The 27,365-nt window shown below is 44.6% G+C and overlaps 1 protein-coding gene across 1 annotated transcript in view; it reads left to right on the top strand.

The window, feature by feature from the left end:
- Positions 1-26,038, top strand: part of LOC142312977 (uncharacterized) — a 42,645-nt gene extending 16,607 nt beyond the window's left edge. The window contains exons 3-9 of the mRNA XM_075351965.1: positions 8,179-8,326; positions 8,679-8,828; positions 8,954-9,133; positions 9,215-9,338; positions 9,422-9,519; positions 9,717-9,807; positions 21,992-26,038. Of these exons, the coding sequence (XP_075208080.1) occupies positions 8,179-8,326; positions 8,679-8,828; positions 8,954-9,133; positions 9,215-9,338; positions 9,422-9,519; positions 9,717-9,807; positions 21,992-23,268 (2,068 nt within the window). The 3' untranslated portion in view covers positions 23,269-26,038. The remainder of the gene's footprint in view (positions 1-8,178; positions 8,327-8,678; positions 8,829-8,953; positions 9,134-9,214; positions 9,339-9,421; positions 9,520-9,716; positions 9,808-21,991) is intronic.
- Positions 26,039-27,365: the final 1,327 nt, after the last annotated feature.

Below are 27,365 nucleotides of genomic sequence, written 5' to 3'. Positions count from 1 at the left end.
TGCGGTGGGGGCTGTGCTGGCTGCTGTGAGGGCTGTACTGGCTGTGGTGGCTGCGGTGAGGGCTGTACTGGCTGTGGTGGGGGCTGTGCTGGCTGTGGTGGGGGCTGTGCTGGCTGCTGTGAGGGCTGTACTGGCTGTGGTGGCTGTGGTGAGGGCTGTACTGGCTGTCGTGGGGGCTGTGCTGGCTGCAGTGAGGGCTGTACTGGCTGTGGTGGGGGCTGTGCTGGCTGCTGTGAGGGCTGTACTGGCTGTGCTGGCTGCGGTGAGGGCTGTACTGGCTGTGGTGGGGGATGTGATACCTGCAGTTGGGTGCTGTGTGCAGCAGGGCGGTGTGGTGGGTGAGATGCTCTGTCAGCAGTGTAGGTTTCCAATAATCTCGCCCAGAGTCGCGCATGCACACATGGAGCTCTCAGTTAAAGATCTCATCCGCTTCCAACCCATTGATCTCCCAGCAGTGGACTAAAATGGTGCCCGGAGGTGGCGTGTGCGCAGATTGAGCTCTTAGCTCAATGACAAGCCGATATCTCATCTGCGCACGCGCCGAGTCCGGATATAACTTCTTTTTTGAAGCCCGCACTGCCAACAGAGCATCTGTGACACCCGTCGCACAGCCCTGCTCCACACAGCCAGCACAGCCCCCACCGCAGCGCCTGGAGCATTGCCCTACTCCAGAACATGCCCCTGCCTCCTGTGACCCCGCTCCACCACCGCTGTAGCCCATCTTCGGTATGACACCACCAGAGTATAAAACGGACCCCCTCTTTTTTTTTTTTTTTATCTCTAAATTTGGGGTGCGTCTTATAATCCATAGCATCTTATAAAACTAAAAATACGGTACATCCAAGTCATCAATAGTGTTGGGATTTTCTAATCATTTTTTGTCATCTCATATTAATGTTTTTTTGTGCCAAATTCTTCAGAATGGAGCAAGTGGATCATGAATTTTGCGCACAATAGAAATGCTTTGTATTTTCCCTTTGACCTGTGTTTGTGACTTCTTATTGCAAAAAGTCTCATGTTTTCCTAAATGGCGGCAAGTTTACACCAAAATATTTGATGTACAAAAAATTGGAGTACATTTAGGTTGAAGGTAGACAAACCGTTCCCTGAAAAACTATTCACACCCGGTGAACTTTTCCACCTTTTTTCACATTACAGCCACAAACAAATGTATTTTATTGGGGTTTTATGTGATAACAACACAAAGTAGGAAACACGTGAAGTATAAAGGAAATTATACATGGGTTTCTAAATATTTTAAAAAATATAACTCTGAAAATTGTGATATGCATTAGTATTCAGCCCCTGAGTGAATACTTTTCAGGACCTTCCTTCGTATTGGAAGTCGTTCGGGGGATGTGTTTACCAGCTTTGCACATCTAGAGGTGACATTTTTGCCCCTTCTACATTACAAAATAGCTCTATCTCAGGTAAATTGGATGACGGCGTCTGTGAAACAATTTTTAATTCTTATGTTTGCTATTAAAAATGTCCACTCTTCCATAAAGGCCAAATTTGTGGAGACTACGACCTATAATTGTCCTGTTGATAGATTCTTCCCCTGGAGCTCTTGATTTCTTCTGCTTTTCCACTGACCATAGGTCTATTGGCTGCTTCTATATAATTAGTGTGCTCCTTGCTTGGGATGTCAGTTTAGGTGGTCGGCCATGTCTTTGTAGTTTTGCACTTGTGCTATATGTGACAACGCAGCATCTGAAGATTTATGTGAGGGGTGAACTGTTCTTAATTAGGCCAGACATATTGTTCCTTTGATAGCCATTGTTTCATGTCAGAGTGACTGGAGCCCTATTGCCTGTTAGATGTGCATCTCAATAAATTAGAATATCATCATAAAGTTATTTTTTTTCAGTTCATCAATACAAAAAGGTAAATGCATATATTATATAGTCATTACAAACACAGGGATCTATTTCAAGTGTTTATTTTTGTTTATGTTGATATTTATAGCTTACAGCCGATGAAAACCCATAAGTCATTTATCTCAGAAAATTAGAATATTATATAAGACCAACTGAAAAAAATTATGTTAAACTCAAAAATGTTAGCCTACTGAAAAGTCTGTACAGTAAATACACTCTCCTTTTGCATAAATTACTGCATCAATGCTGCGTGGCATGGAGGTGATCAGCCTGTGGCACTGCTGAGGTGTTATGGAAGCCCAGGTTGCTTTGATAGCCGCCTTCAGCTCATTTGCATTGTTGGGTCTGGTGTCTCTCGTCTTCCTCATGACAATATTCCATAGATTCTCTGTGGGGTTTACGTCAGGCGAGTTTGCTTGCCAATCAAGCACAGTGATACTGTTGTTATTCAACCAGGTATTGGGACTTTTGGCAGTGTGGACAGGTGCCAAGTCCTGCTGGAAAATGAAATCTCCATCTTCAAAAAGCTTGTCAGCAGAGGGAAGCATGTACTGCTCTAAAATTTCCTGGTAGACGGCTGCACTGACTTTGGTCTTGATAAAACACTGGACCTACACCAGCAGATGACATGGCTCCCCAAACCATCACTGATTGTGGAGACTTCACACTAGACCTCAAGCAGCTTGGATTGTGGCCTCTCCACTATTCCTCCAGACTCTGGGACCTTGATTTAAACGGAAATGCAAAATTTACTTTTATCTGAAAACAACACCTTGGACCATTGAGCAATAGTCCAGTTCTTTTTTGTCTTTGGCCCAAGTAAGACGCTTTGGCATTGACTAATTGGTCATTTGTGGCTTGACACAAGGAATGCCACAGTTGCAGTCCATGTCCTGGATACGTCTATGTGTGGTGGCTCTTGAAGCACTGACTCCAGCAGCAGTCCACTCCTTGTGAATCTCCCAAAATTTTTGAATGGCCTTTTCTTAACAATCCTATCAAGGTTGCGGTTATCCCGGTTGCTTGTGCACCTTTTTCTACCACACTTATTCCTTCCACTCAACTTTCCATTGATATGCTTCGATCCAGCACTCTGTGAACAGCCAGTTTCTTTAGCAATGACTTTTTGCGGCTTACCCTTCTTGTGGAGTGTGTCAGTGACTGCTTTCTGGACATCTGTCAAGTCAGCAGTCTTCCTCATGATTGTGCAGCCTACTGAACCAGACTAAGGGACCATTTTAAACACTTAGGAAGCCTTTGCAGGTGTTTTGTTATAATTATTCTAATTTTCTGACATAATGACTTTTGGGTTTTCATTGGCTGTAAGCCATAATCATCAATATTAACAGAAATAACTACTTCAAACAGATCACTGTCTGTAATGCCTCTATATAATATATGTGTTTTTGTATTGAATTACTGAAATAAATGTAACTTTTTGATGATATTCTAATTTATTGAGATGCACGAGTTAATGTGGATTTCTTCATGTTTTTTGACTACATCAATCAGAGGAAAATTAGTTAGTCGGATTGAACTGAACCAATGAGAGAATGGCTATCTCCCACCAATCCTGTAAGACACAATACCCTGAAATGAGAACTGTGGGGTATAAAAGGGCTTTGCGACGGTTTCAGCTGGAGGATTACAGATCTGCTTCACTGCTCAATGGTGAGCTAACAAATTCGCTTGAAGAACCCAGGTTAGGACAATTAATTTGCCTAGCTACAATGCTGGCCAAAAGTATTGGCACCCCTGCAATTCTGTCAGAGAATACTCAGTTTCTTCTTGAAAATGATTGCAATCACAAATTCTTTGGTATTATTATCTTCATTTAATTTGTCTTCAATGAAAAAAAATAAAAAAAAATTGTCAAAGCCAAATTGGATATAATTCCACACTAAACATAAAAAAGGGGGTGGACAAAAGTATTGGCACTGTTTGAAAAATCATTTGATGCTTCTCTAATTTGTGTAATTAACAGCACCTGTAACTTACCTGTGGCACCTAACAGGTGTTGGCAATAACTAAATCACACTTGCAGCCAGTTGACATGGATTAAAGTTGACTCAACCTCTGTCCTGTGTCCTTGTGTGTACCACATTGAGCATGGAGAAAAGAAAGAAGACCAAAGAACTGTCTGAGGACTTGAGAATCCAAATTGTGAGGAAGCATGAGCAGTCTCAAGGCTACAAGTCCATCTCCAAAGACCTGAAAGTTCCTGTGTCTACGGTGCGCAGTGTCATCAAGAAGTGTAAAGCCCATGGCACTGTGGCTAACCTCCCTAGATGTGGAAGGAAAAGAAAAATTGACGAGAGATTTCAACGCAAGATTGTGCGGATGGTGGATAAAGAACCTTGACTAACATCCAAACAAGTTCAAGCTGCCCTGCAGTCCAATGGTACAACAGTGTCAACCCGTACTATCCGTCGGTGTCTGAATGAAAAGGGACTGTATGGTAGGATACCCAGGAAGACCCCACTTCTTACCCCAAGACATAAAAAAGCCTGACTGGAGTTTGCGAAAACTTACCTGAGAAAGCCTAAAACGTTTTGGAAGAATGTTCTCTGGTCAGATGAGTCAAAAGTAGAGTTTTTTGGGAAAAGCCATCAACATAGAGTTTACAGAAAAAAAAAGGCATTCAAGGAAAAGAACACGGTCCCTACAGTCAAACATGGCGGAGGTTCCCTGATATTTTGGGGTTGCTTTGCTGCCTCTGGCACTGGACTGCTTGACCATGTGCATGGCATTATGAAGTCTGAAGACTACCAACAAATTTTGCAGCATAATGTAGGGCCCAGTGTGAGAAAGCTGGGTATCCTCAGAGGTCATGGGTCTTCCAGCGGACAATGACCCAAAGCACACTTCAAAAAGCATTAGAAAATGGTTTGATAGAAAGCACTGGAAACTACTAAAGTGGCCAGCAATGAGTCCAGACCTGAACCCCATAGAACACCTGTGGAGAGATCTCAAAATGGCAGTTTGGAGAAGGCACCCTTCACATCTCAGGGACCTGGAGCAGTTTACCAAAGAAGAATGGTCTAAAATTCCAGGAGAGCATTGTAAGAAACTCACTGATGGTTACCGGAAGCGGTTGTTCGCAGTTATTTTGGCTAAAGGTTGTGCAACCAAGTATTAGGCTAAGGGTGCCAATACTTTTGTCTGGCCCATTTTTTGGAGTTTTGTGTGAAATGATCAATGATTTGATTTTTGTTTCATTCTCTTTTGTGTTTTTTCATTGCAAGCAAAATAAATGAAGATAATAATACCAAAGAATTTGTGATTGCAATCATTTTCAAGAAGAAACTTGAGTATTATCTGACAGAATTGCAGGGGTGCCAATACTTTTGGCCAGCACTGTACATATCTTGAAGGGCTCAGTCAGCTTTCTAAGCTTGCTGCCATATCCTCTCAGTGGGTGCTTGTCAAAAGCGGGGTGCTGCTGGCTGGAATAGTGTCACGCATATGGACTGCTTCCAAGGGACAGGAGCTTCTCTGACCCTGTAAGTTAGAGAACCCTGACGTGCCCTCAAGCCACAGGTACACTTGACGGTAGCGAGGTGTGACCATACGACCTGTCCTTGTCTCCTACACGGACCCAGGTCTAGAGACCCCCTACCTGTTCAATAAGACAACTCCAGGTAACAGCACAAAAAAATAAAGAAAAACAACAAAATAACGTCGCTTCTGCAAACTTCACCTTGTTTGCAGAAGGCTACAGAAAATAGGAAATAACACAACCAAACACACAGGCTGTCTCTATCACTGTGGAGAGAAAATAACCAGCGCTGTGTGAAGGATGCTGGAGCCTTTTAAAGGTCCAGCCTAATAGATAACTTGGAGCACCTGAGGGAATGCCTCTAAGCACACTTGCAAAAGAAGCATTAGCCCCTCAGGTGCTAAAAGGAAAAAATGTCCAATTAAATAAGGACAAGTCTCGCTGGAAAGAAACGAGCATGACAAATAGCTGGACCAGGAAGCCCTTAAGTCACAAAGATTCGAATCCCTTGTACCATCTTGTTTTCTTGCTGGAAATGTATGATACGTGTTTGTCTTTTGGTGAACCAGTAACGTCTTCCTAAGATGTGGTTCCCTCACCCTGTGTTGTCTGAGTAGTGTTAGGCCCATAAAGAAGGAGTGTGGGCGTTCAATGGGATGAGCCCTAATCCGAGCGGTCTCTCTGATGAAAGCTAGGCCGGTAGACGACCGTACCACTGACCCTCGTGTCTCCACACTATACTGCTGCCATTTTTGGATGATGGATTAAAAAGTGGTTAGTCAGATGTTCAGAGCGTTCACCATTTTTTTTTTAATAACTATAAGGGGGTAAGTGCAAACCTGGATATTGGTAATGCAGCTGATGTGATTTATTTGGACTTTGAAAAGGCATTTGATACTGTTCCACATAATAGCCTTATACTAAAGCTCCAGAAGCAAGGACTAGGGGAAACTATATGCCACTGGGTAAGGAATTGGCTAAAAGATAGGAAACAAAGAGTAGTCATAAATGGTACATTCTCTAAATGGGCTATAGTCAGCAGTGAGGTGCCGCAGGGATCTGTGCTAGGACCAATTCTTTTTAATCTCTTTATTAATGACCTTGTGGATGGGATTGATAGTAAAGTGTCAGTCTTTGCTGATGACACCAAACTATGTAGGATATTAAAAACGGACCTTGATAGTATAATATTACAAAAAGATCTGGATAAGATGTCAGAATAGGCAGATACTTGGCAAATGAGATTTAATGTAGATAAATGTAAAGTAATGCACCTAGGACGGAGTAATCCTATAACTGCGTATACATTAAATGGAAGTAAACTCGGGACTACAGAACAGAAGGACTTGGGTATTCTCATTACAAATAAGCTGAGCAGCAGCACTCAATGTCAAGCAGCAGCTGCAAAAGCAAACAAGATTTTAGGGTGTATAAAAAGAGAGATTATATCCCATGATCCCAACGTATTGTTACCCCTCTATAAATCACTTGTAAGGCCACATCTGGAATATGGGATCCAGTTTTGGGGTCCACATTTTAAAAAGGACATTCAGAAGTTAGAGTCAGTTCAAACTAGACTACTACAAGGAATGGAAGGCCTCCCATATGATGACAGGTTGAAAAGGTTAGATATGTTTAGCTTAGAAAAAAGACGTCTCAGAGGAGATCTCATCATTTATATGTATAAATACATGTGTGGTCAATATAAAGGACTGGCACATGACTTATTTCTTCCAAAGACAATACTAAGGACCAGGGGGCACTCGCTGCGAGTGGAAGAAAAGCGATTCCGACAGCTAAATAGGAAAGGGTTCTTTACAGTTAGAGCAGTCAGATTTTGGAATGCCCTACCACAAGAGGTAGTAATGGCAGATACTATAACAGCTTTTAAAAAATGGCTGATTTCCTCAGTACACAAAACATTGTTGGTTATGAATGACTTATGTAGAACTGGTGGAGGAAGGTTGAACTAGATGGACCTAGGTCTTTTTTCAACCTTAGTAACTATGTAACTGAACCCTGCTTTACTCTTCTCCACAACTTTATCCCTGACCTGTCTGGTGTGTTCCTTGGTTTTCACGATACTTTTTGATCCCTAATGTTCTCAAACAAAACTCTGAAGCCTTCACAAAACAGCTGTAGTTATACTGAGAATAAATGATACAGGTGACTCAATTTACTAATTATGTGACTTCTGGAGGCAATTGGTCACTCGGGCATCATACTACAAGGGGCTTAATACAAATACACATCACAATATTCAGATTTATATTTTTAAATATTTAGAAAACCATCTATCATTTCCTTTTACACATCACAAATACTTGTTACTTAATGCTGGTATATCATATAAACTTCTAATAAAATACTTTTACATTTGTGGCAGTATCCTAAAATAAGTGGAAACGTTTCGGGGATATGAATACCTTATCAAGGGGAAAAATTCCTTCATGACTCTAAAGATATCAGACTAGTTCCAATCTAGTACTGATAACCTACAATAATATACTTTTTACGGAAGGCATCCAGGCCCGCCTTGAATTTTTGTAGTCTATCAACAATTATCACATCATGTGTCAGAGAGTTCCATATTCTCACTGCTCTTACAGTAAAGAATCCCCATCTTTGATTATGATTGAACCTCCTTGTCATCATTGGAGGGCTCAGTTGTAAAAAGCTTATTAGAAATATCTCAGTAATGCCCCTGATATACTTGTACATTGTAATAAAATCACCCCATAGCCTTTGTATTTCCAAAATGAATAACCCCAAGCCTGCTAACCTGTCCTCCTATTGCAGTCCTTCTTATTCACTGGAGCCCAAAATTGTGCAGAATATTCTAAGTAGTGACTTGTATAGAGGCAAAACTGTTCTTGTCTGGAGCATCTATGCCTCGTTCAATGCATCCTATTATTTTATCTGCCTTGGCCGCAGCTTCCTGGCACTGGTTGGTTTTCTCGACTTCCCACACACCCACGTCTTTTTCAATGTCATTATACAGTAATTTTGCAGAATATTTTAAATAATTGCAGTTTAAGAATCAGACAAAAAAATCCCCAAAAAAATCCCAATACACGAATACTTATAAAACAGTCACGTGCCATACATGTGGAGTAAAAGCCACTTCTTAATATTATTGGATCAAGGATCCTCATTTAAGTTCCTGCAGCCCAAAACCATGAATTGTCTTCTCCTTCATGCCGTACATGTTAGCGTTATTTCTGCAGCCGGTGATCGGATATAAAGTCTCCAGTAATTATATTACTATACATGATTCTTATGATGTTCTCCCCATTCAGATCCCTACAATATCGGATCCTCTCAGTGGAGATCTTCTATACAAGAAAATTCACTTGATTGACTCCTCAAGGATGGATATGGACAGGGACAAGATGGCGGAGAGGATATTACACCTCACCCTAGAGATCCTCTTCCGGCTTACTGGAGAGGTGAGAGATTCTGATGACGTCACATTACATCATTCTTATCTATGGGAATAACGGACAGAACTGGAGAGGTGAGGACTCTGGAAATGTCTGGAGTGAGATTTCTTACTGTGTCTCTCCATAACCAGGATTACACAGTAGTGAAGAAGACCTCTAGTGAGCGCTGTCCGGCCCCGCTGTCTGAGGGATGGGGAAGACCCCTGAGCCCAATCACGGGGCCTCCACCTCACCCCCCGATACATGAGGACATCAATGACCAGAAGATCCTAGAACTCACCTACAAGATGATTGAGCTGCTGACTGGAGAGGTGACACTGCTGGGAATGCTGGGACATTATACAGTAATGCTATGAAGGGATCGGGGGTGACGGTATCATTGTTTGTGTCAGGTTCCAATAAGGTGTCAGGACGTCACCGTCTATTTCTCCATGGAGGAGTGGGAGTATTTAGAAGGACACAAAGATCTGTACAAGGACGTTATAATGGAGGTTCCCCAGCCCCTCACATCACCAGGTAATAGACAGGACTAAATACACACGGCCTATAATTATCTGTATGTAAGGAATGAATTCAGTCCCTGTATGTGTCTCCTCCAGGTCTATCCAGTAAGAGGACAACACCAGAGAGATGTCCCCGTCCTCTTCTCCCACAGGACTGTAAACAAGAAGATCCTGATGTTCCTCAGGATCATCAGGTAGATGGAGAGAAGGTGCCATGAAATCTCCCTACGATGTGTAGACGGCTGTGAAGGTCTTGTGCTCAGTCTTGTTTTATCCTCCAGTATTATATGTGTTATACTTGTGTAATGAGAGCGGTGGAGATGGCAGGATTAGAGCTGATCATAGATGGGACTTCTCCATCTGTCTGTGACTTTTACAATATTTGTTTCAGGGTGAAGATCTGCCCCATATTAATACTACAGAGACATATGTGAGGGGTGATGAGTGGTGTAAAGAGGAGATTCCTACAGATAACCGCCCAGGTGAGTAGTGACCACTAAATGCAGAGAAGTAAAATTCTTCTCAGTCACCGGCTGTGGCTGCTTTATCAGGATTGTTATCTGGCCATATCAAATGGTCACCATTCTGCTGCTAGACCACCACATGCTCCTCCACCCAAAACTGTCCAAATTAGATCAGACACCCCCATACTTTGCACTGACGAGGGGCAAGCACCCCGAAACACCGTGTCTGCAAATTGGGATTCTGATCTGGCTTATATATCCTGAGTCATATTGCAAAGGATTGTTGAAAATCCACTTGTGACTATTAGGATCGCTACTTCCAATAGGTGGCGCTGTGCTAGAGTTTGTCTCCTTTACTGGAGAGACAATTCAAATTAGTTTGGACATTTGACGCCCTTCTGTTGGAGTGAGATCTGTATCAGCCAGATCTTAAGGCCACGTCACACTAAGCAACATCGCTAGCAACATCGCTGCTAAGGAACAACTTTTGTGAAGTAGGAGCGATGTTGCTAGCGATGTTGCTGTGTGTGACATCCAGCAACAACCTGGCCCCTGCTGTTAGGTCGCTGGTTGTTGCTGAATGTCCTGGGCCATTTTTTAGTTGTTGCTCTCCCACTGTGAAGCACAAATCGCTGTGTGTGACAGCGACAGAGCAACAACTAAATGTGCAGGCAACAGGAGCCGGCTTCTGCGAACGCTGGTAACCACGGTAAACATCGGGTAACCAAGAAGCTCTTACCTTGGTTACCCGATATTTACCTTCGTTACCAGCGTCCGCCGCTCTCACGCTGTCAGTGCCGGCTCCTGCTATCTGCACACGTAGCCGGAGTACACATCGTGTAATTAACCCGATGTGTACTGTGGCTAGGAGTGCAGGGAACAGGGAGCCGGCACTGGCAGTGTGAGAGCGGCGGACGCTGGTAACGAAGGTAAATATCGGGTAACCAAGGTAAGAGCTTCTTGGTTACCCGATGTTTACCGTGGTTACCAGCGTCCGCAGAAGCCGGCTCCCTGCTGCCTGCACACGTAGCCGGAGTATACATCGGGTAATTAACCCGATGTGTACTATGGCTAGGTGTGCAGGGAGCCAGCGCTAAGCGGTGCGCGCTGGTAACCAGGGTAAATATCGGGTTGGTTACCCGATATTTACCTTAGTTACCAAGCGCAGCATCGCTTCCACGCGGCGCTGCTGGCTGGGGGCTGGTCACTGGTTGCTGGTGAGATCTGCCTGCGCAACAGCTCACCAGCAACCCGTGTAGCGACGCTCCAGCGATCCCTGCCAGGTCAAGTTGCTGGTGGGATCGCTGGAGCGTCGTTAGTGTGACATCTCACCAGCGACCTCCTAGCAACTTACCAGCGATCCCTATCAGGTTGTATCGTTGTTGGGATCGCTGGTAAGTTGTTTAGTGTGACTGGGCCTTTACAGGTAGGATCCACCCTATCCCTTGAAATTAGATGTTAACCCTTAGGTGCCCAGATCTCTAATCTGCAAAGCCAAATGACAGCGTACATAGAATGTGCAGACAAGTTAGAAAATTATGGGAAGAAGAATCTAATCTTTATGGTGGACCCCTAAAAGAAAGCGGAGGGTAATGATGCTGGTGACGTCCTAGATTCTTAGTTTGGTGCCGTGTTCACCAGGTGAATAAACATTGATTGCTCTTATTGGGAGAAAGAAAATAATAATCTTATAGTTGATGAAGAGACCTAAGTAGTCTGGAAAGCTTGCTTTGTTTTTTTTTTTATTATAACTGTTTGTTTATTTGCAAAGATTTTCCATTTTAGAACATAAAAGTGCAAAATTACATTTCAAAAGTTTTCAACAAGAATTGACTAGACTTTTAGACAGGTGAGACTCAGGGAAAGATAGGGTAGGGAAGAGCATGGGGGGGGGGCATTTGACACATTTGGATATAATACGTCTGATCGGCATATTGAGGCATGTACACTTATGTTTTTTCTCTGGCGGTTAAGTACGATTGTTCACAAAGAGATCCCAAGGCGACCATATCCTTTGATATTTTTCCAGTTGGTTGTTGATGCATGCGGTGAGGTACTCCATCCGCTTTGTGTTGAATTCTCAACTCCAGATCCTGGAGAGTAGGAGGAAGGGTCTTTTTCCAAAACGACGATATTAGACATTTCGCCAAGGTCCAAATGTGAAGGAGCAGTCTGGCCGAGTCCCTCGAAACCCCCACAGGTGGAGCATTAAGTAGATAATTGAACGGGTCCAGAGCGACCTCATATCCCAGAACTCCACGGATCAACCTCCCCACCTCTCTCCAAAACAGAGCAAGGACTTCGCAGTCCCAAAAAATGTGGGTGAGGGACCCCCTAACCTTCGCACACCGCCAGCATTGGTCCGGTGTGTTGGGGAAGAGCCTATTCGGGACCTCTGGGGTATGATACCAATGCATTAGTATTTTGTATTGGTTCTCTTTTTGTGCAGTGCATATGGAGGTCTTTGCTGATCGCTCCCAGATGGACTGCCACATTTGTCTCGGTATCACTTTTCCTAAATACGTCTCCCATTTCGTCATGTATGAGTACTGTATTTCTACGTGTGATGTAAGCATATCATATTGACGTGAAATTAGCCCCATAGTCGATGAGCCCTGCCTGCAGAGGCCCTCAAATGGAGTGAGCTTGGGAAATGTAGTAGATTTTATCATTGATATGGCCAGATGCCGTATCTGAGCATAGGTGTAGAAAGCTTCTTTAGGGAATTTAAATCTTTCTCGTAAAGTTGCAAAGGGTAAGATTGTGTTAGTGCAGGGATCGATTATGTCCGCAAAATGAAAAAGCCGTGCCTGAACCCATGGAGTCGTCACCCGATTGTCTGTACTGTTCTGCAAAGTTGGAGTGTATAAAAATGGCGTCAGTGGAGATTCGATTGGAGCTAGTGTGAAGACTTTTCTAGCCATTCGCCAAACTTGTCTTGTGAAAGCCATGGGCCCCAAAAGACTTGCATCTGAGGCGTCTGAAGAGTTTCCATGCAGTAAGGCACCCAGATGGATTGGGGTCAGCCAGTCCTATTCTACCTCTCTCCATCTATCCACCGAGGTCAAATTGGTCCAGGCAGGGATACGTCTCAGGTGTGTGGCAATGTAATATTTCCATATATCAGGAAAGGCTAGGCCACCCATCTTCCTAGGAGTCAACAGAACCGTCTGAGCGATTCGGTGGCGTTTATAAGCCCAGACATAATTATTTAACCATTTCTGGACTCGTCGGCTCGCCAATCTTGGGATCGGTATGGGAAGTGTCTCTATTAAATATAAGAGTCTTGGAAGGATCGTCATTTTAATGGAGGCCATTCTCCCAAAAAACGATAAGTGGAGCTTGTCCCACGTGGCTAGTGTTTTTTTTGAGATCTTCAAAAAAAGAAGGCAAGTTTTGTGAGTAGAGCGTTTTGTATGTGTATGTTAGGTATAACCCTAGGTATTTTAAATGGTCTTTTTTCCAGGTGTATGTAAATGCCGATTGTAGTGTTGCGATGGTCGATGGCTTTAGGTTTAGTGGCAGAGCCTCTGTTTTTGTATCATTAATTTTATATCCTGACAAATTACCGTATTCAGTTAGAATTCAGTGCAGATTGGGCAGGGAAATCAGGGGATTTCGTATTGTTAAAAGGATGTCGTCTGCAAAGAGCGACAATTTGTACTCACGCCCACCTACCTGGATTCCTTGAATATCTGGGCTCCCTAATCTGTGCAGCTAGGGGTTCTATACATGATACGAATAATAAGGGGGACAGGGGGCACCCCTGTATGGAGCCGTTATAGATGGGGAAAGTAGATGATGATGCATGGGGAAGCTTCACCGAGGCTTCAGAGTTCGTGTATAAGCCCCGGATAGCCTGCAGAAAAGGTCCCTCGATGCCGAATCTTTTAAGTGTGGCAAATAGGCTAGGCTGGCCTTTCCTATCGAAGGCCTTTTCCGCATCGAGACTGAGGAGCAGGCCCTCCCCCCTCTGGTGGTTTAATACATCTATAAGACTTATCATTCGTCTGGTGTTGTCTCCTGCTTGTCTATTCAAAACAAACCCCACTTGATCCCTATGAATTAGCCGTGGGAGGAACACTGACAATCTAGTGGCCAGAATTTTTGCGAATATTTTTAAGTCTGCGTTCAGCAACGATACTGGGCGGTAGCTTGCACAGTCTGAGGGATCTTTTCCTGGCTTCGGAATCACTGTTATGTGGGATTTCAGCATCGAGGTAGGGATTGGGTTACCATTAAGGATTGAATTGAATAAAGTCTGTATGTGAGGAATGAGTGTGTCATGGAATACGTTATAGTACAAGTACGAGAAATCGTCCGGTCCCGGAGCCCTTCCATTTGGGAGTTCTTTTAATTGTGGAAGTCAATTCCTCAACGGAGATTGGGCTATTGAGTGTATTAAGGGCATCCGCATCTAGTGATGGAAGTGACCGAGCGGCCAGGTATTCATTGAGTAGATGATTTCTTGTTTCTACATCTGATGGAAGGGCTGAGGGAAGTGAGTATAATTTAGCATAGTAACCCCTGAAGGCGTTTGCGTGTCCCTGGGGGTCATACATCAGGTGTCCTCGTGTATCCCTAATAGTCAAGGGCGTGGATTGTGCTTTTCGATCCCTGAGTTGTGCTGCAAGAAGGGAGTGGGCTTTATTGCCTTTCTCGTAATACCGCTGTTTAGTAAATATCAACATTTTTTCCACCTTCCTAATCGCCAAATCTTTCAGCTTACCCCTGTACGGACACAATAGATTTTAGTTTGGAAACGGAGGGTCTAGCAAGCATGTCCCGCTTTAATTTTGCAAGCTGGCTGGTGAGCTCCCTATGTTGTTCGCCTGCGTCTCTTTTCAGATGGGATGCCAATGAGATGCAACTACCCCTCATAACAGATTTATGTGCCTCCATAGAATAGACTGGGAGGAGACAGATCCTCCATTCAGTTGAAAATAGTCCTCCAAATGACCTCGTAACTTAGATTGGTGTATGGGGACCTTTAGGAGATGATCGTTGAGTCTCCAATGGCATACCCTTCTGGTCAAGGCAGAGTCACAGACGTCAAGTAAGACGGGAGCGTGGTCAGACCAAGTAATCTGGCCAATCTCAGAGTTTCCAGTGAGACGCAATGCTGGAAGATTGCCCAGAAAGGTGTCAATGCGTGTATGTGTGGAGTGGGGATGTGAATAAAATGTGTATTGTCGGGAGGTGGGATTGGTCACTCGCCACAAGTCAAAACGTGCATATTTATGAATCAGGGCACGAAAAGCTTTTGACTTTCTGATTAGGTGAATTCCTGGCTGCTGACCACTCATCGAGTTTCTATCCCTGATTTCTGAGAACGGCATATTAAAATCACCTCCAATAAACAGTGTTGAAGGGAGCTCTTATGTAATCTTATTTAGGACCTGTTCAAGGAAGGGTATTTGGCCCGTGTTTGGTGCGTATACATTGCATAGAACAATTGGGGCTCCTTTCAGCTGTCCGGCCAAAATAATGTAGCGACCTTTGGGATCTTTTAATAGTCTTAGTGATTTGAATTGGGCACCCATTGGCTATGAGAATGGCTACTCCTGCTCTCTTTTTATCGCAAGGAGCTGTGTCTGCTGTAGGGAATTTCCCCCTTGCAAAGTGGAATGAACCTGTATCATCGTGATGGGTTTCTTGTATAAACGCCACATCTGCCTTTGAGGTCTTTAACTCCTGTAGGGCCAATCGCCGCTTAACATTGGAGTTAAGCCCCTTGACATTTATGGTTATTATACGAATCATGGTTGTGTGTGTAAATGGTTAGTTGAGAATGATCTTTAATCTGACCCCGCTTCAGCAGATGGATTATTCCTACCCCCGCATAGTAGTTTTCAGCCAGACTGCTCCTTGGCGCTATAGATATCGGAATGCATCTTGTAAATCAAACAAAGATAATACATGTTAGGAAAACACATTAAGAAAGGTGGGGAACGACAAATAACAGGATCATCATGCACTGGTATGTCAACAATAACATTTTGGAATCGGTTTTCCCGGTCTTCAAAAACCTATGAAGGACCGTGGTCGAGTGTCTGCAACTAGCGTATAGATAACAATAGAATTAGCCTCCACTAGAGCCGTATTTGCTCTAGGAGTTGGATTCAATCTTAGGGGTCTGCGAACTCAGAAGTAAAACAGAGCTTCCACTTTAAATCCAACACCTCTGTAAAGAGATATAAAAAAAAAAAGGAAATACAACTGGCTTTATGCACGTCTGCTTCCCGTGGTCGTCTTTTGCAGGTAGTGTTCAATGCGGCCAAATAGGATTACTCCATATTTTCAATGTGGCTGTGCCCTATTTCTTATCTCCTGTAGGCCGGTCCTCCGTCCTTTGCTCTGCTAGAATTCGGAGATGTAGGTGAGCGCTGTCTTTTAGAAGTGACTTGGTGCCAAACTGCCGGAGGGGATGGCTTTGGGGGAGTCAGCTCCCAATTGGACAATTTCGGTACAGGGATCTCCAGAATTTCGCAGAAACGAGGAAGGTCAGATGACTCTTGGATCGTGGCTGTGCGACCATTTTTTCTGACTGAGAGACTAAAGGGGAAGCCCCACCTGTAGAGAATCTGGTTTTCCCCTAGGACGTCTAGGAGAGGCTTGAGCATCCTCCTCTTTTGCAGGGTAATCCAGGAGAGGTCTGGTAAAAGTTGGAGATGATGTCCTTCATGCTCTATGGTACGCAGTCTCCGTGCTTGTAGCATGATCTCTTCCTTGAGCTTATAATCAGTGACACAACAGATGATGTCTCTAGGTGTTTGAGATGCATTTTTTGGCCGGAGGGCTCTGTGTGCTCTGTCTAAGCTTATTTTGTGAGATGGCGGAGCTTTCAGAATTTTGTTGAATATGGTTTGTAGGACCATAAATAAATTTTCCTCTCCACTATGCTCAGAGAGACCCCGGACTCTAATGTTATGACGTCGCCCCCTATTGTCCAGATCTTCCAGGTGACGTTGATATTCACAGAGGGTGTCATGTTGTGCTGCTACTGTAGATTGCAGGCTAGCTACATAATTTCTTGTGTCATCATGTTCACTCTCTAGAGTTTCCACTCTTTGGACCACATGTTGAATATCCTGTCTGACAGCCGAAATTTCTGTTCTGCACACCTCCTTGATTTCCTGTATCATGGATTGCAAATCCTCTTTTGTAGTTAATTGTGCCATGTACAACCTCCAGTCCCTCATAGATATACCTTGAGAGTCATCATCTGGCAAAAGAGGGGTATCTGGGGTGTTGGAGAAAAGAGTGACTAGTTGTGCAAATCTGGACATGGAGGGGGTAGCAGATAGGCTGAAATCTTCTGCAGATCTCTGTGCCTGTGAGGAGTCACTGTGTTGTTCCTTGTTTTTTGTATTTTGGATTGTCATGGAGTCAGCTTCCTGCCTTAGCTGTTGTAATGCCTGGCTCCCTGCTGGGACTTGTAGGCCTTCTCCCTCCATGTGTCCTTTCCCCTCCCTCTGCTCTGCTGTGTGTTGCTGGAAGCTGCGTTTTCCTGTGCCCCCCTCCCCCTGTCTGCCCTGAGTCTTCTGCTCGTTCAGGGTTGTTATACAGCAGTTATGTCCCAGGTTCCCCTCCTGCTGTGGGGGGCTGGCGACACTCTCCAGAGTTTCCGGCCGAGCGGCCGCCGCCATGTTACCTGTGTGTGCTTTCCCAGCACCAGGATATAGGAATGCGTCCAGGGGGCCTGGTGTTGAAGCAGGCTGTGAGGAGGGCACCGATCTGTTCAGCGGCTTCTGCTGGGGCTTCCTTACCATCTCTGGAATGTCAGCAGTGAGATTGTAAGTATTTATGACCGCAAATGTAGCTGTGACCACGGGGAGAGCTTAGCCAGGCGTCTCACTTCATGAACTTCCGGTCCCGCCCCAGAAAGCTTGCTTTGTAACATCATTTATTTTATTTTTATTCACCATTAATAAGTATAACTACAAGATTCTTATTGTTTCTCCCACTGAGAGCAATGAATCCATCTTCCTAGAATCTCGGCATCTTATTGATGGATCTTCCTTCTCTCCCTTCTGCTGAATGTGCTGATAGGGGCGTTTATATCCAAAGTTCAGCACCGGGTAACTGTAACATATGAGGGAGGTTAGAATTACCCCACAGTGGGTGCATGGAGGCCGGGCAGCCCACCCACAAGATTTCCATAATGTAACTAGAAAGAAAAAGGAAAGTAGTTAACACATAAAGTTCTGATATTTTTACCTTCAAGAGCCTGAAAGATATTTTCTCTGAATTGTACAAATGTCCATTATATAAGAACTTGTACTGGAGTCGTCCATTGTGGAGTCCGAGAGGCAGAAAGTAAATGTCTAATATTTCTTCTAGAATCTCCTCTGACAGAAAATATTGGCCCCTACAATAGTTTGGATTGCCGAGAGCCCCCGAGCCACATACTATAATTACTCCAGATGTGTCACCTCTAGTTACTAAATCACTGACAGTGAAGGCTGTCGGGCGGAGGGCGATCATTTTAGTAGATGTGTTATTGTCTATAGTTACAGTTTTCTCTATAGTAGTTAGTACCAAAGCCGCTCTTATTTCATGGCTTTCCACTGCAGCCAGTTTTCTGCTCCTATCCAGGCCCCATTTCTCCAATCTGACATCTGTCACTTTACATCAGGGGTGGGGAACCTTTTTACTGCCGGGGGCCATTTGGAATTTCCTACTAACCTTTGGGGGCCGCACAACATTATCAACCTGAAAAATAACCCTGCTATATTTGGTCAAACGATTAACTCACCCCTATTGTGGTGGCCGGAGCTGCTTCTCTTTGGTGCGATTGTAATGTTCGGTGATATTGATCATCTTGTTTCTCACAGCTGCTTTTCCAGGTTTGTCTCTGTCTGGAGATGCTGGGGGCATACACATCACAGGAGGGGCCAGGGCGCATAAATTACAGGAGACACTGGGAGTACACATCACAGGAGGGGCTGGGGCATATACATCACAGGAGGGGCTGGGGCATATACATCACAGGAGGGGCTGGGGCATATACATCACAGGAGGAGCTGGGGCATATACATCACAGGAGGGGCTGGGGCATATACATCAGTAGGGGGCATGGACAGCCCTGGCGGTGGCACAGACATGACTGGGGACACGCACAGCACTGGGTGGCAGCACGCACAGCACTGGGTGGCAGCACGCACTGCACTGGGTGGCAGCACGCACTGCACTGGGTGGCAGCACGCACTGCACTGGGTGGCAGCACGCACTGCACTGGGTGGCAGCACGGACTGCACTGGGTGGCAGCATTAGGGAGACAGACAGGTCTGGGGGAACATAGACATCAATAGGAGAGCACGGACTGGGGAGCATAGAAAGCAGTGGGAGGGTACAGACAGCAGTAGCGAGTTAAGAGCACTGAGGGGTGGCACACAGCACTGGGGAGCATGGACAGCATAAGGGGGACACAGGCAGCACTCACCGTGGCATGGACAGCACTGGTGGCAGCATGGACAGCATTAGGTGGTGCGGACAGCACTGGTGGGGGGGCATAGACATCACCCAGGGGGTACAGACAGCACTAGGGGGGGCACGGACAGCAGTGAGGGGTTACACCGCGCTGAGGGGGTACACAGCACTGGGGTGTACACAGCATTAGGGGGTACACACAGCACTAGGGGGTACACACAGCACCTGGGGGTACACAGCACTGGGGGGTACACACTGTACTAGGAGGTACACAGCACGAGGGGGTACACACAGCACGAGGGGGTACACAGCACGAGGGGGTACACAGCACGAGGGGGTACACACAGCATTAAGGGGTACACAGCATTAGGGGGTACACACAGCATTAAGGGGTACACACAGCATTAGGGGGTACTCACTGTACTAGGGGGTACTCGCTGCACTAGGTGGTACACACTGCACTAGGGGGCACATAGCACGAGGGGGTACACACAGCACTGGGGTGTACACAGCACTAGGGGGTACACACAGCACTAGGGGGTACACACAGCACCTTGGGGTACACAGCACTGGGGGGTACACACTGTACTAGGAGGTACACAGCATGAGGGGGTACACACAGCACGAGGGGGTACACACAGCACGAGGGGGTACACACAGCACGAGGGGGTACACAGCACGAGGGGGTACACAGCATGAGGGGGTACACAGCATGAGGGGGTACACAGCATGAGGGGGTACACACAGCATTAAGGGGTACACACAGCATTAGGGGGTACACACAGCATTAGGGGGTACTCACTGTACTAGGGGGTACACACTGTACTAGGGGGTACACACTGCACTAGGGGGTACATACAGCACAAGGGGGTACACACAGCATTGGGGGGTACATACAGCACGAGGGGGTACACAGCACGAGGGGGTACACACAGCATTGGGGGGTACATACAGCATTGGGGGTACACACAGTACGAGGGTGTACACAGCACTGAGCGGAGGGGGGGGGGCAGCGATGGGTTGAGTACTCGCAGTGAGGGGGAGGGAGAGTCACACACACACACAGCACAGTTTCGGGAGGCTGGTAAACCTGCTGCAGCTCTTCTGTGTGACTTTATCGCAGCTTGCTGCTTACCCGCCCACCAGAGCACACAGGCCGGGGATAAGCCTAGAATGTATGGGCTGCAGTCAGGTCCTGGAAGTCAGGATCTGGAGAGAGCCCGTACATTCTAGCATCTACCCACAGGGCATCAGGCTGTGGGATTTAAAGGGCCGGCAGCCGGGAAAAGCGCGGCTGCCACCAAAGCACAATGGTCCCCGGGAATGTGCCCGGGGGCCGCATAAAAAGTCGTCACGGGCCGTATACGGCCCGCGGGCCGGAGGTTCCCCACCCCTGCTTTACATGATAACACCTTTGTAATGCTTCATCTGATCCCAGTGTCTGACATTTTTTTTCTGTGACATTCTACTTTATCTGAGCTGTAATGTTAGGTTGATTTTGTTTTGCGTTTATTAAAACAAAAAACTAAAAAAAAAAACAAACCTGAAATTCACCAAAAATTGTAAAAGAATTAGAAGTGATCAAACATTGCATTTGGATGCTTTTAAAACAAATAGTGATACCACAATATATAGTCAATAAATAGCATTTACCGTACTCTGCTTCAGTGTAAATTACTATTTTGACCCCACAGGCAGTCTCTGGAAATTAGCATGGAGTGGATGTTGTAAAGTGAAAATTGATAATCTGCTGTTTACTGTCCAATACATAGTGCCTAACTTGTACTCCATGAGACACACAACTGTAAATTTGTATGTATGTTCTTCCCTGTGGCAATGCTTAACATGTGTATACTAGCAGTGGTTTGGCACAATGCAAAACTGAGAAGCTTTGGGATTTGCTGGATTGGATTATGAAGCCATATCTCTTTATAATCGAGAGTCTTTCAGATACAACCATTGTGGAAACCCTCCATTTCTCCAATGACAAAGTAGCAGTTTGGTATAATTTTGGCCTACAAAACACTATTTGATGGCTTATTATTCCAATACACAGGAGGCAAAATGAACAAAGAGGGTTGAACATCATGGTCTATTGGTAGATACAGCAGGTGCGGGAGGCCCAGCTGGTATAGGTAGATGCAGCAGGTACAGCTGACACAGTGGATACTACGATACAGAAACGTGTTAGCATACACAGTATGAGCCTCAGCAAATAGAAAGGGATCTGACAACTAGCCACGTGTCTCAAAGGATAGACTTTGTCATATATATATATATATATATATATATATATATATATATATATATATATATATATATATATATATATATATATATATATATATATATATATATATATATATATATATATATATATATATATATATATATGTGTGTGTAAAATATACTATACTATACAATACACATTGTGCAGGCACCTTCCATAGGGGGAGGATGCCTTTGATACCTAGCAACTCTGTCATATGCTGAGATGCTCTTCCTGGTTAGGGTATGCTGGCCCTTTAAGAATGCATGCTTGCGCACTCCCAGGAGAATGCATGGTGTGCGCAGGCCCTGGGAGATGGCGGTAGGGACCGAGGACATAGAAGCCATTGAAGGGCGGCCGGGATGCTGAGTGTGCTGGTGCCCCTACCTGCGAAAGGGGGCAGTACAGTAAGGGGATGGTGGTGATGGTGTTACAAGCTATTTTATAAATTAAATCCTTACATTTGTATATATTATTTAAAATAATTTTTATTCTTGGCAGATCACTGTACCAGGAGATCAGATGGACAACTGATATTTTTAATTTTGAAACCAGATGACATTGATATAATTGAAGTGAATGCCACTATTCCAGATATACCATCATCCCTTCACAGCAAAGATCTATCATCTGCTTCTTTTCAACAAGTCCTGCCTTTTCATTTATCACATACTATTACCGAAAGTAACAGTCACAAAAGAGGCATAAAAAATTGGGGTGCTCATACAGAAAAGAAAGCATTATCAACTTCAGAATATCAAAAAATTCACACAGGGGAAAAAAGACTTTCTTCAGAATCTGTTAGTTACCACAGAACTCACACGGGGGAGAAGCCATTTTCATGTACAGAATGTGGGATATGTTTTGCATATAAATCACACTTTGTTGCACATCAGAGAACTCACACGGGGGAAAAGCCATATTCATGTTCAGAATGTGGGAAATGTTTTACCCAAAAATCAAATCTTGTTGGACACCAGAGAACTCACACAGGGGAAAAGCCATTTTCATGTACAGAATGTGGGAAGTGTTTTGCACATCAATCACAGTTTGTTGCACATCAGAGAACTCACACGGGGGAGAAGACATATTCATGTTCAGAATGTGGGAAATGTTTTACCCAAAAATCAGATCTTGTTAGACACCAGAGAACTCACACAGGGGAGAAGCCTTTCTCATGTTCAGAATGTGGGAAATGTTGTAGCAAAAAATCACATCTTGTTTTACATCAGAGAACTCACACGGGGGAGAAGCCATATTCATGTTCAGAATGTGGGAAATGTTTTGCAGATAAAACACATTTTGTTACACACCAAAGAACTCACACGGGGGAGAAGCGTTTTTCATGTTCAGAATGTGGAATATACTTTGCACATAAAAGACATTTTGTTACACATTTGAGAACTCACACAGGGGAAAAGCCATATTCATGTTCAGAATGTGGGAAATGTTTTAATCAAGAATCTCATCTTGTTACACACCAGAGAATTCACACAGGTGAGAAGCCTTTTTCATGCTCAGAATGTGGAATATGTTTTAACCAAAAATCGTATCTTGTTATACACCACAGGATTCACACAGGTGAGAAGCCATATTCATGTTCAGAATGTGAGAAATGTTTTAACAAAAAATCACATCTTGTTAGACATCACAGAACTCACACAGGGGAGAAGCCTTTTTCATGCTCAGAATGTGGGAAATGTTTTGGAGATAAATCAAGTCTTTCTAAACACCAAAGAATTCATACAGGTGAGAAACCCTTGCCACATTCGAAATGAGAGAAATATTTTACACACAAATGGCATCTTTTAAATATAACAAAACTCACGAGGGTGGAAGTCATTATCATTCCTAGAAAGTAAGAAATGTTTTACTTAAACTATAAATTGGTGATCACAAAGAAAAATTTGCATGGGGAGAAACTATCCCCCCCTTCCACATTTTCCCAATTAAGAATGCTGGGGTAAGGTTATCTATACCGAGACGTCATATAGAGACAGATAAGGGCTACAGCAACATCACACTCTTTATACAGAAGAATAGTTCTGTCTGCATAGCTCTTTATACAATGACTTATAGTTCAGACAAGCTCCTCATATTTCGGCAGTTTTGTTTTTACTCAGACGATGAAAGAATCTGGGCCCCGGGGCTGGAGACTTTGGGCTTCCAGTGTGTCAGTACGAGACGGGGTCTTTGTCCCTGGTGTTTCTCTACTCCAGACTGGGCAAGGGGCGGCCCGCGGGCCACATCTGGCCCGCCTACTCTCTGTGACCGGCCCGCCTGGCTCAGGGCGTCCTTGCTGGCCGGTCAGTGATGAGGGCAATCTGACCTGTTGTCCGGAGCCCCATGCTCCGGGAGGCCCGTGGTCAGATTGACTTCATCACACGCTGCGTGCCGGGCAGGGAACAGAAGATAGATCCTGCAGCGCCGCACAGTGCAGGCAGCGGTACGCAGGAATCTGTCCTCTGTTCCCTGCCCTTTTTGACTTTTGACTTTCTCTGTGACACACACGCGCGCCCTGATGTCGTCAGTACGGCGCGCGTGTGTGTCATTTAAAAAGTTCCCGCCCGGCAGGAGAAGAAGCTGCAGAAGCCGGGGCCCGTACAGAGAGAAGCAGCGGCGGGGACCCTACAAGAACAGCAGCGGCGGGGGCCCATACAAGAGAAAAAGCATCTCGGCGGGGGCCCGTACGGAGGGACCTGAGGAGGGAGAGGTGAGTAATAACCTGAGGACAATGGGGGGAGGGGGGGGTTACTGGTGAGTAATATTTGGGTGTAGTGATGTAGTATATGGGAATGTAGTTTTACAGGTGTAGTATATAGGGGTCTAGTGATGTATATGGGGATGTAGTGATGTATATTACAGGTGCAGTATATAGGAGTGTAGTGATGTATATTACAGGTGCAGTATATAGGAGTGTAGTGATGTGTATATTACAGGTGCAGTATATAGGGGTATAGTGATGTATATTACAGGTGCAGTATATAGGAGTGGAATGATGTATATTACAGGTGCAGTATATAGGAGTGGAATGATGTATATTACAGGTGCAGTATATAGGTGTGTGTAATGATGTACATTACATGTGCAGTATATAGGAGTGTAGTGATGTACATTACATGTGCAGTATATAGGAGTGTAGTGATGTATATTACAGGTGCAGTATATAGGTGTAGTGATGTACATTACAGGTGCAGTATATAGGAGTGTAGTGATATATATTACAGGTGCAGTATATAGGTGTAGTGATGTACATTACAGGTGCAGTATATAGGAGTGTAGTGATGTACATTACAGGTGCAGTATATAGGAGTGTAGTGATGTACATTACAGGTGCAGTATATAGGAGTGTAGTGATGTACATTACAGGTGCAGTATATAGGTGTGTGTAATGATGTACATTACATGTGCAGTATATAGGAGTGTAGTGATGTACATTACATGTGCAGTATATAGGAGTGTAGTGATGTATATTACAGGTGCAGTATATAGGTGTAGTGATGTACATTACAGGTGCAGTATATAGGAGTGTAGTGATGTATATTACAGGTGCAGTATATAGGTGTAGTGATGTACATTACAGGTGCAGTATATAGGAGTGTAGTGATGTACATTACAGGTGCAGTATATAGGAGTGTAGTGATGTACATTACAGGTGCAGTATATAGGAGTGTAGTGATGTATATTACAGGTGTAGTATATAGGAGTGTAGTGATGTATATTACCTCCCGCTCCTGACCCCCGCTCATTCATCGATTATTCACTGCACTCAGGACCTGGAAGCTGGAGCATCACGGTGACAGCGCCATGCACAGCACCGCTGAGGACATCACCGCAGGGACAGGTGAGTATTCTGCAAGCACAGTGAGCTCAAGGAGGTCATCGGAGTTTCCAATGAACTCTGATAACCCCCCTGCGACACCCACGCTACAGCTTCACGGGTTCATCAGAGTTCATTGGGATCTATGACGAGTCCCCGAGGTGTTCCGGCTTCCAGGTTCTCAACACACACACACACCTGTATACTCACCCAGCGATGCGGTCCCCAGCGTTGTCCCTGCTTCCAGCTGCTCACTGCATTGAATTTTCAGTGAGTATAATTACCGGCGATAAGGAGCGGAAGGCAGCAGAGCCAGAGACAGCAGCGCTGGAGAGAGGTAAATATAGAAAATCTTTTTATTAAAAAAACCCGTGTTTTCTCCGGTACGTGTCACACTGATGTCACATAAATCACATCAGTGTGCGATCCTTGTGACACCCGTGCTGCTGGAGAAAAAAATTGACATGTCTGCGTGTGTGCGTGCAGGGCCACGAGGGGTCACACAGTCCGTAACTTACTGTTTGTTTATGAAGGGATAGTATATATACTGTATACAGTCTTGGGTAAAACTGAGTTAATTATATTAGTCCGGCCCTCTAAAACCATCCCAATTTCTCATGCGGCCCCATGAGAAAATTAATTGCCCACCCCTGCTCTACTCAGTATAATGAGACTCACTGATCTTATTCATATAAAATTAATAAGATCAGTTAGTGTCATTATACCGAGTAGAGAAACTCCAGGGACAAAGACCCCGTCTCGTACTGACACGCTGGAAGCCCGAAGTCTCCAGCCCCGGGGCCCAGATTCTTTCATTTTAGGCTCTAGCGTTTCTTTAGAATAAATCCCCTTCTCATACCGTCCTGTAGTAATGACTTTGTTAATCACGTTTTGTCGGAGAGTTTTCTGAATCCATCTAAATGTTATCAATTTATGTGTAAGTAACAATAAACGTCCTACCGTAGATTTCCCACGTGTGTCCAGTGTCAGTTCTTCTATATTCTCTTATATGAAGCCTTGGTGTCTCCGACCAAACCTGGTGATTATGATTTTACAATTGTAATAACTTTACTCCAAAAGGTATTTATAATCCGCAGCCTGTGTATAAGATCAGCAGCTTCCGCTAAGCAGTTCCCACCTTTCTCTTCTGTACGTATGCCGACCTTGTGGAGAAACAGAGGGATCATACATCCCCTATGAATGATTTATACAGTGGCTTGCAGGCAAGGGGGAAGTGGGAAAGTGACTTAGGCCCTATGATGGACTGCTGAATAATACATCAAGGACTAATGGGAAAAGACGTTAGTTTCTATTTTATTTATAAGTACTGTATGCATGTTTAAGAGGGAGGTCGGTGGAATCTGAAGCAAGACCAATTACTCAGTACGTTCACATATCTGTGGACACATACGCTCCGTAGTAGCTGGAACTGAATAAAGGTGGAACTATTTCTGTGCTGCTGTAGGAATGACACATCCAAATATACTGAAGTATAGGTGATTTTATTCTACGCATTTTGAAGGAAAATCCACCGATCCACCAATTTCTGATGAAGTGCGGACACACTTTGAAACGCGTAGAATAAAACCACCTATACTTCAGTATTTTTGGATTTTTGTAATTTTTACAGCACCACAGAAATCTTTCCACCTTTATTCAGGTCCTGATTTATACCGGTTTTTGTGTGCGTGGACTCTGCAGCAGCTGATTGTGTTTTGATACTGGTTGTGTGTCACACAACCACACAAGGTGAGCACTATTCCTCATCACCTTTCATAGGTTTATTGTGTAAGACCCTGTTGCACTTTATATCCCTAGCTTTCATCCGTAGTAGCTGGAGACAGTGTTTCAACAACATGGTGGTAGAGTATCTGATGGTGGTGCTGGATGTTGTGGCACGCTGCGGAACGTCCTGTCGCCTGCGTGCAGCAGGGGAAGGTGTTTAATTTGGGCACGTTGCAAGCACAGAGAAACCAGGTCTTCTACTTGCAGCAGCTCCATCTTAACCACTAGCACAGCATCACAGCCATGTCCCCTATTTTATGCCTATTTTAT

The sequence above is a fragment of the Anomaloglossus baeobatrachus genome, chromosome 5, assembly GCF_048569485.1.
Source record: "Anomaloglossus baeobatrachus isolate aAnoBae1 chromosome 5, aAnoBae1.hap1, whole genome shotgun sequence".
Lineage (NCBI taxonomy): Eukaryota > Metazoa > Chordata > Amphibia > Anura > Aromobatidae > Anomaloglossus > Anomaloglossus baeobatrachus.
Note: the sequence above shows the minus strand (reverse complement) of the source record. Positions and strands in the feature narration are given on the sequence as shown.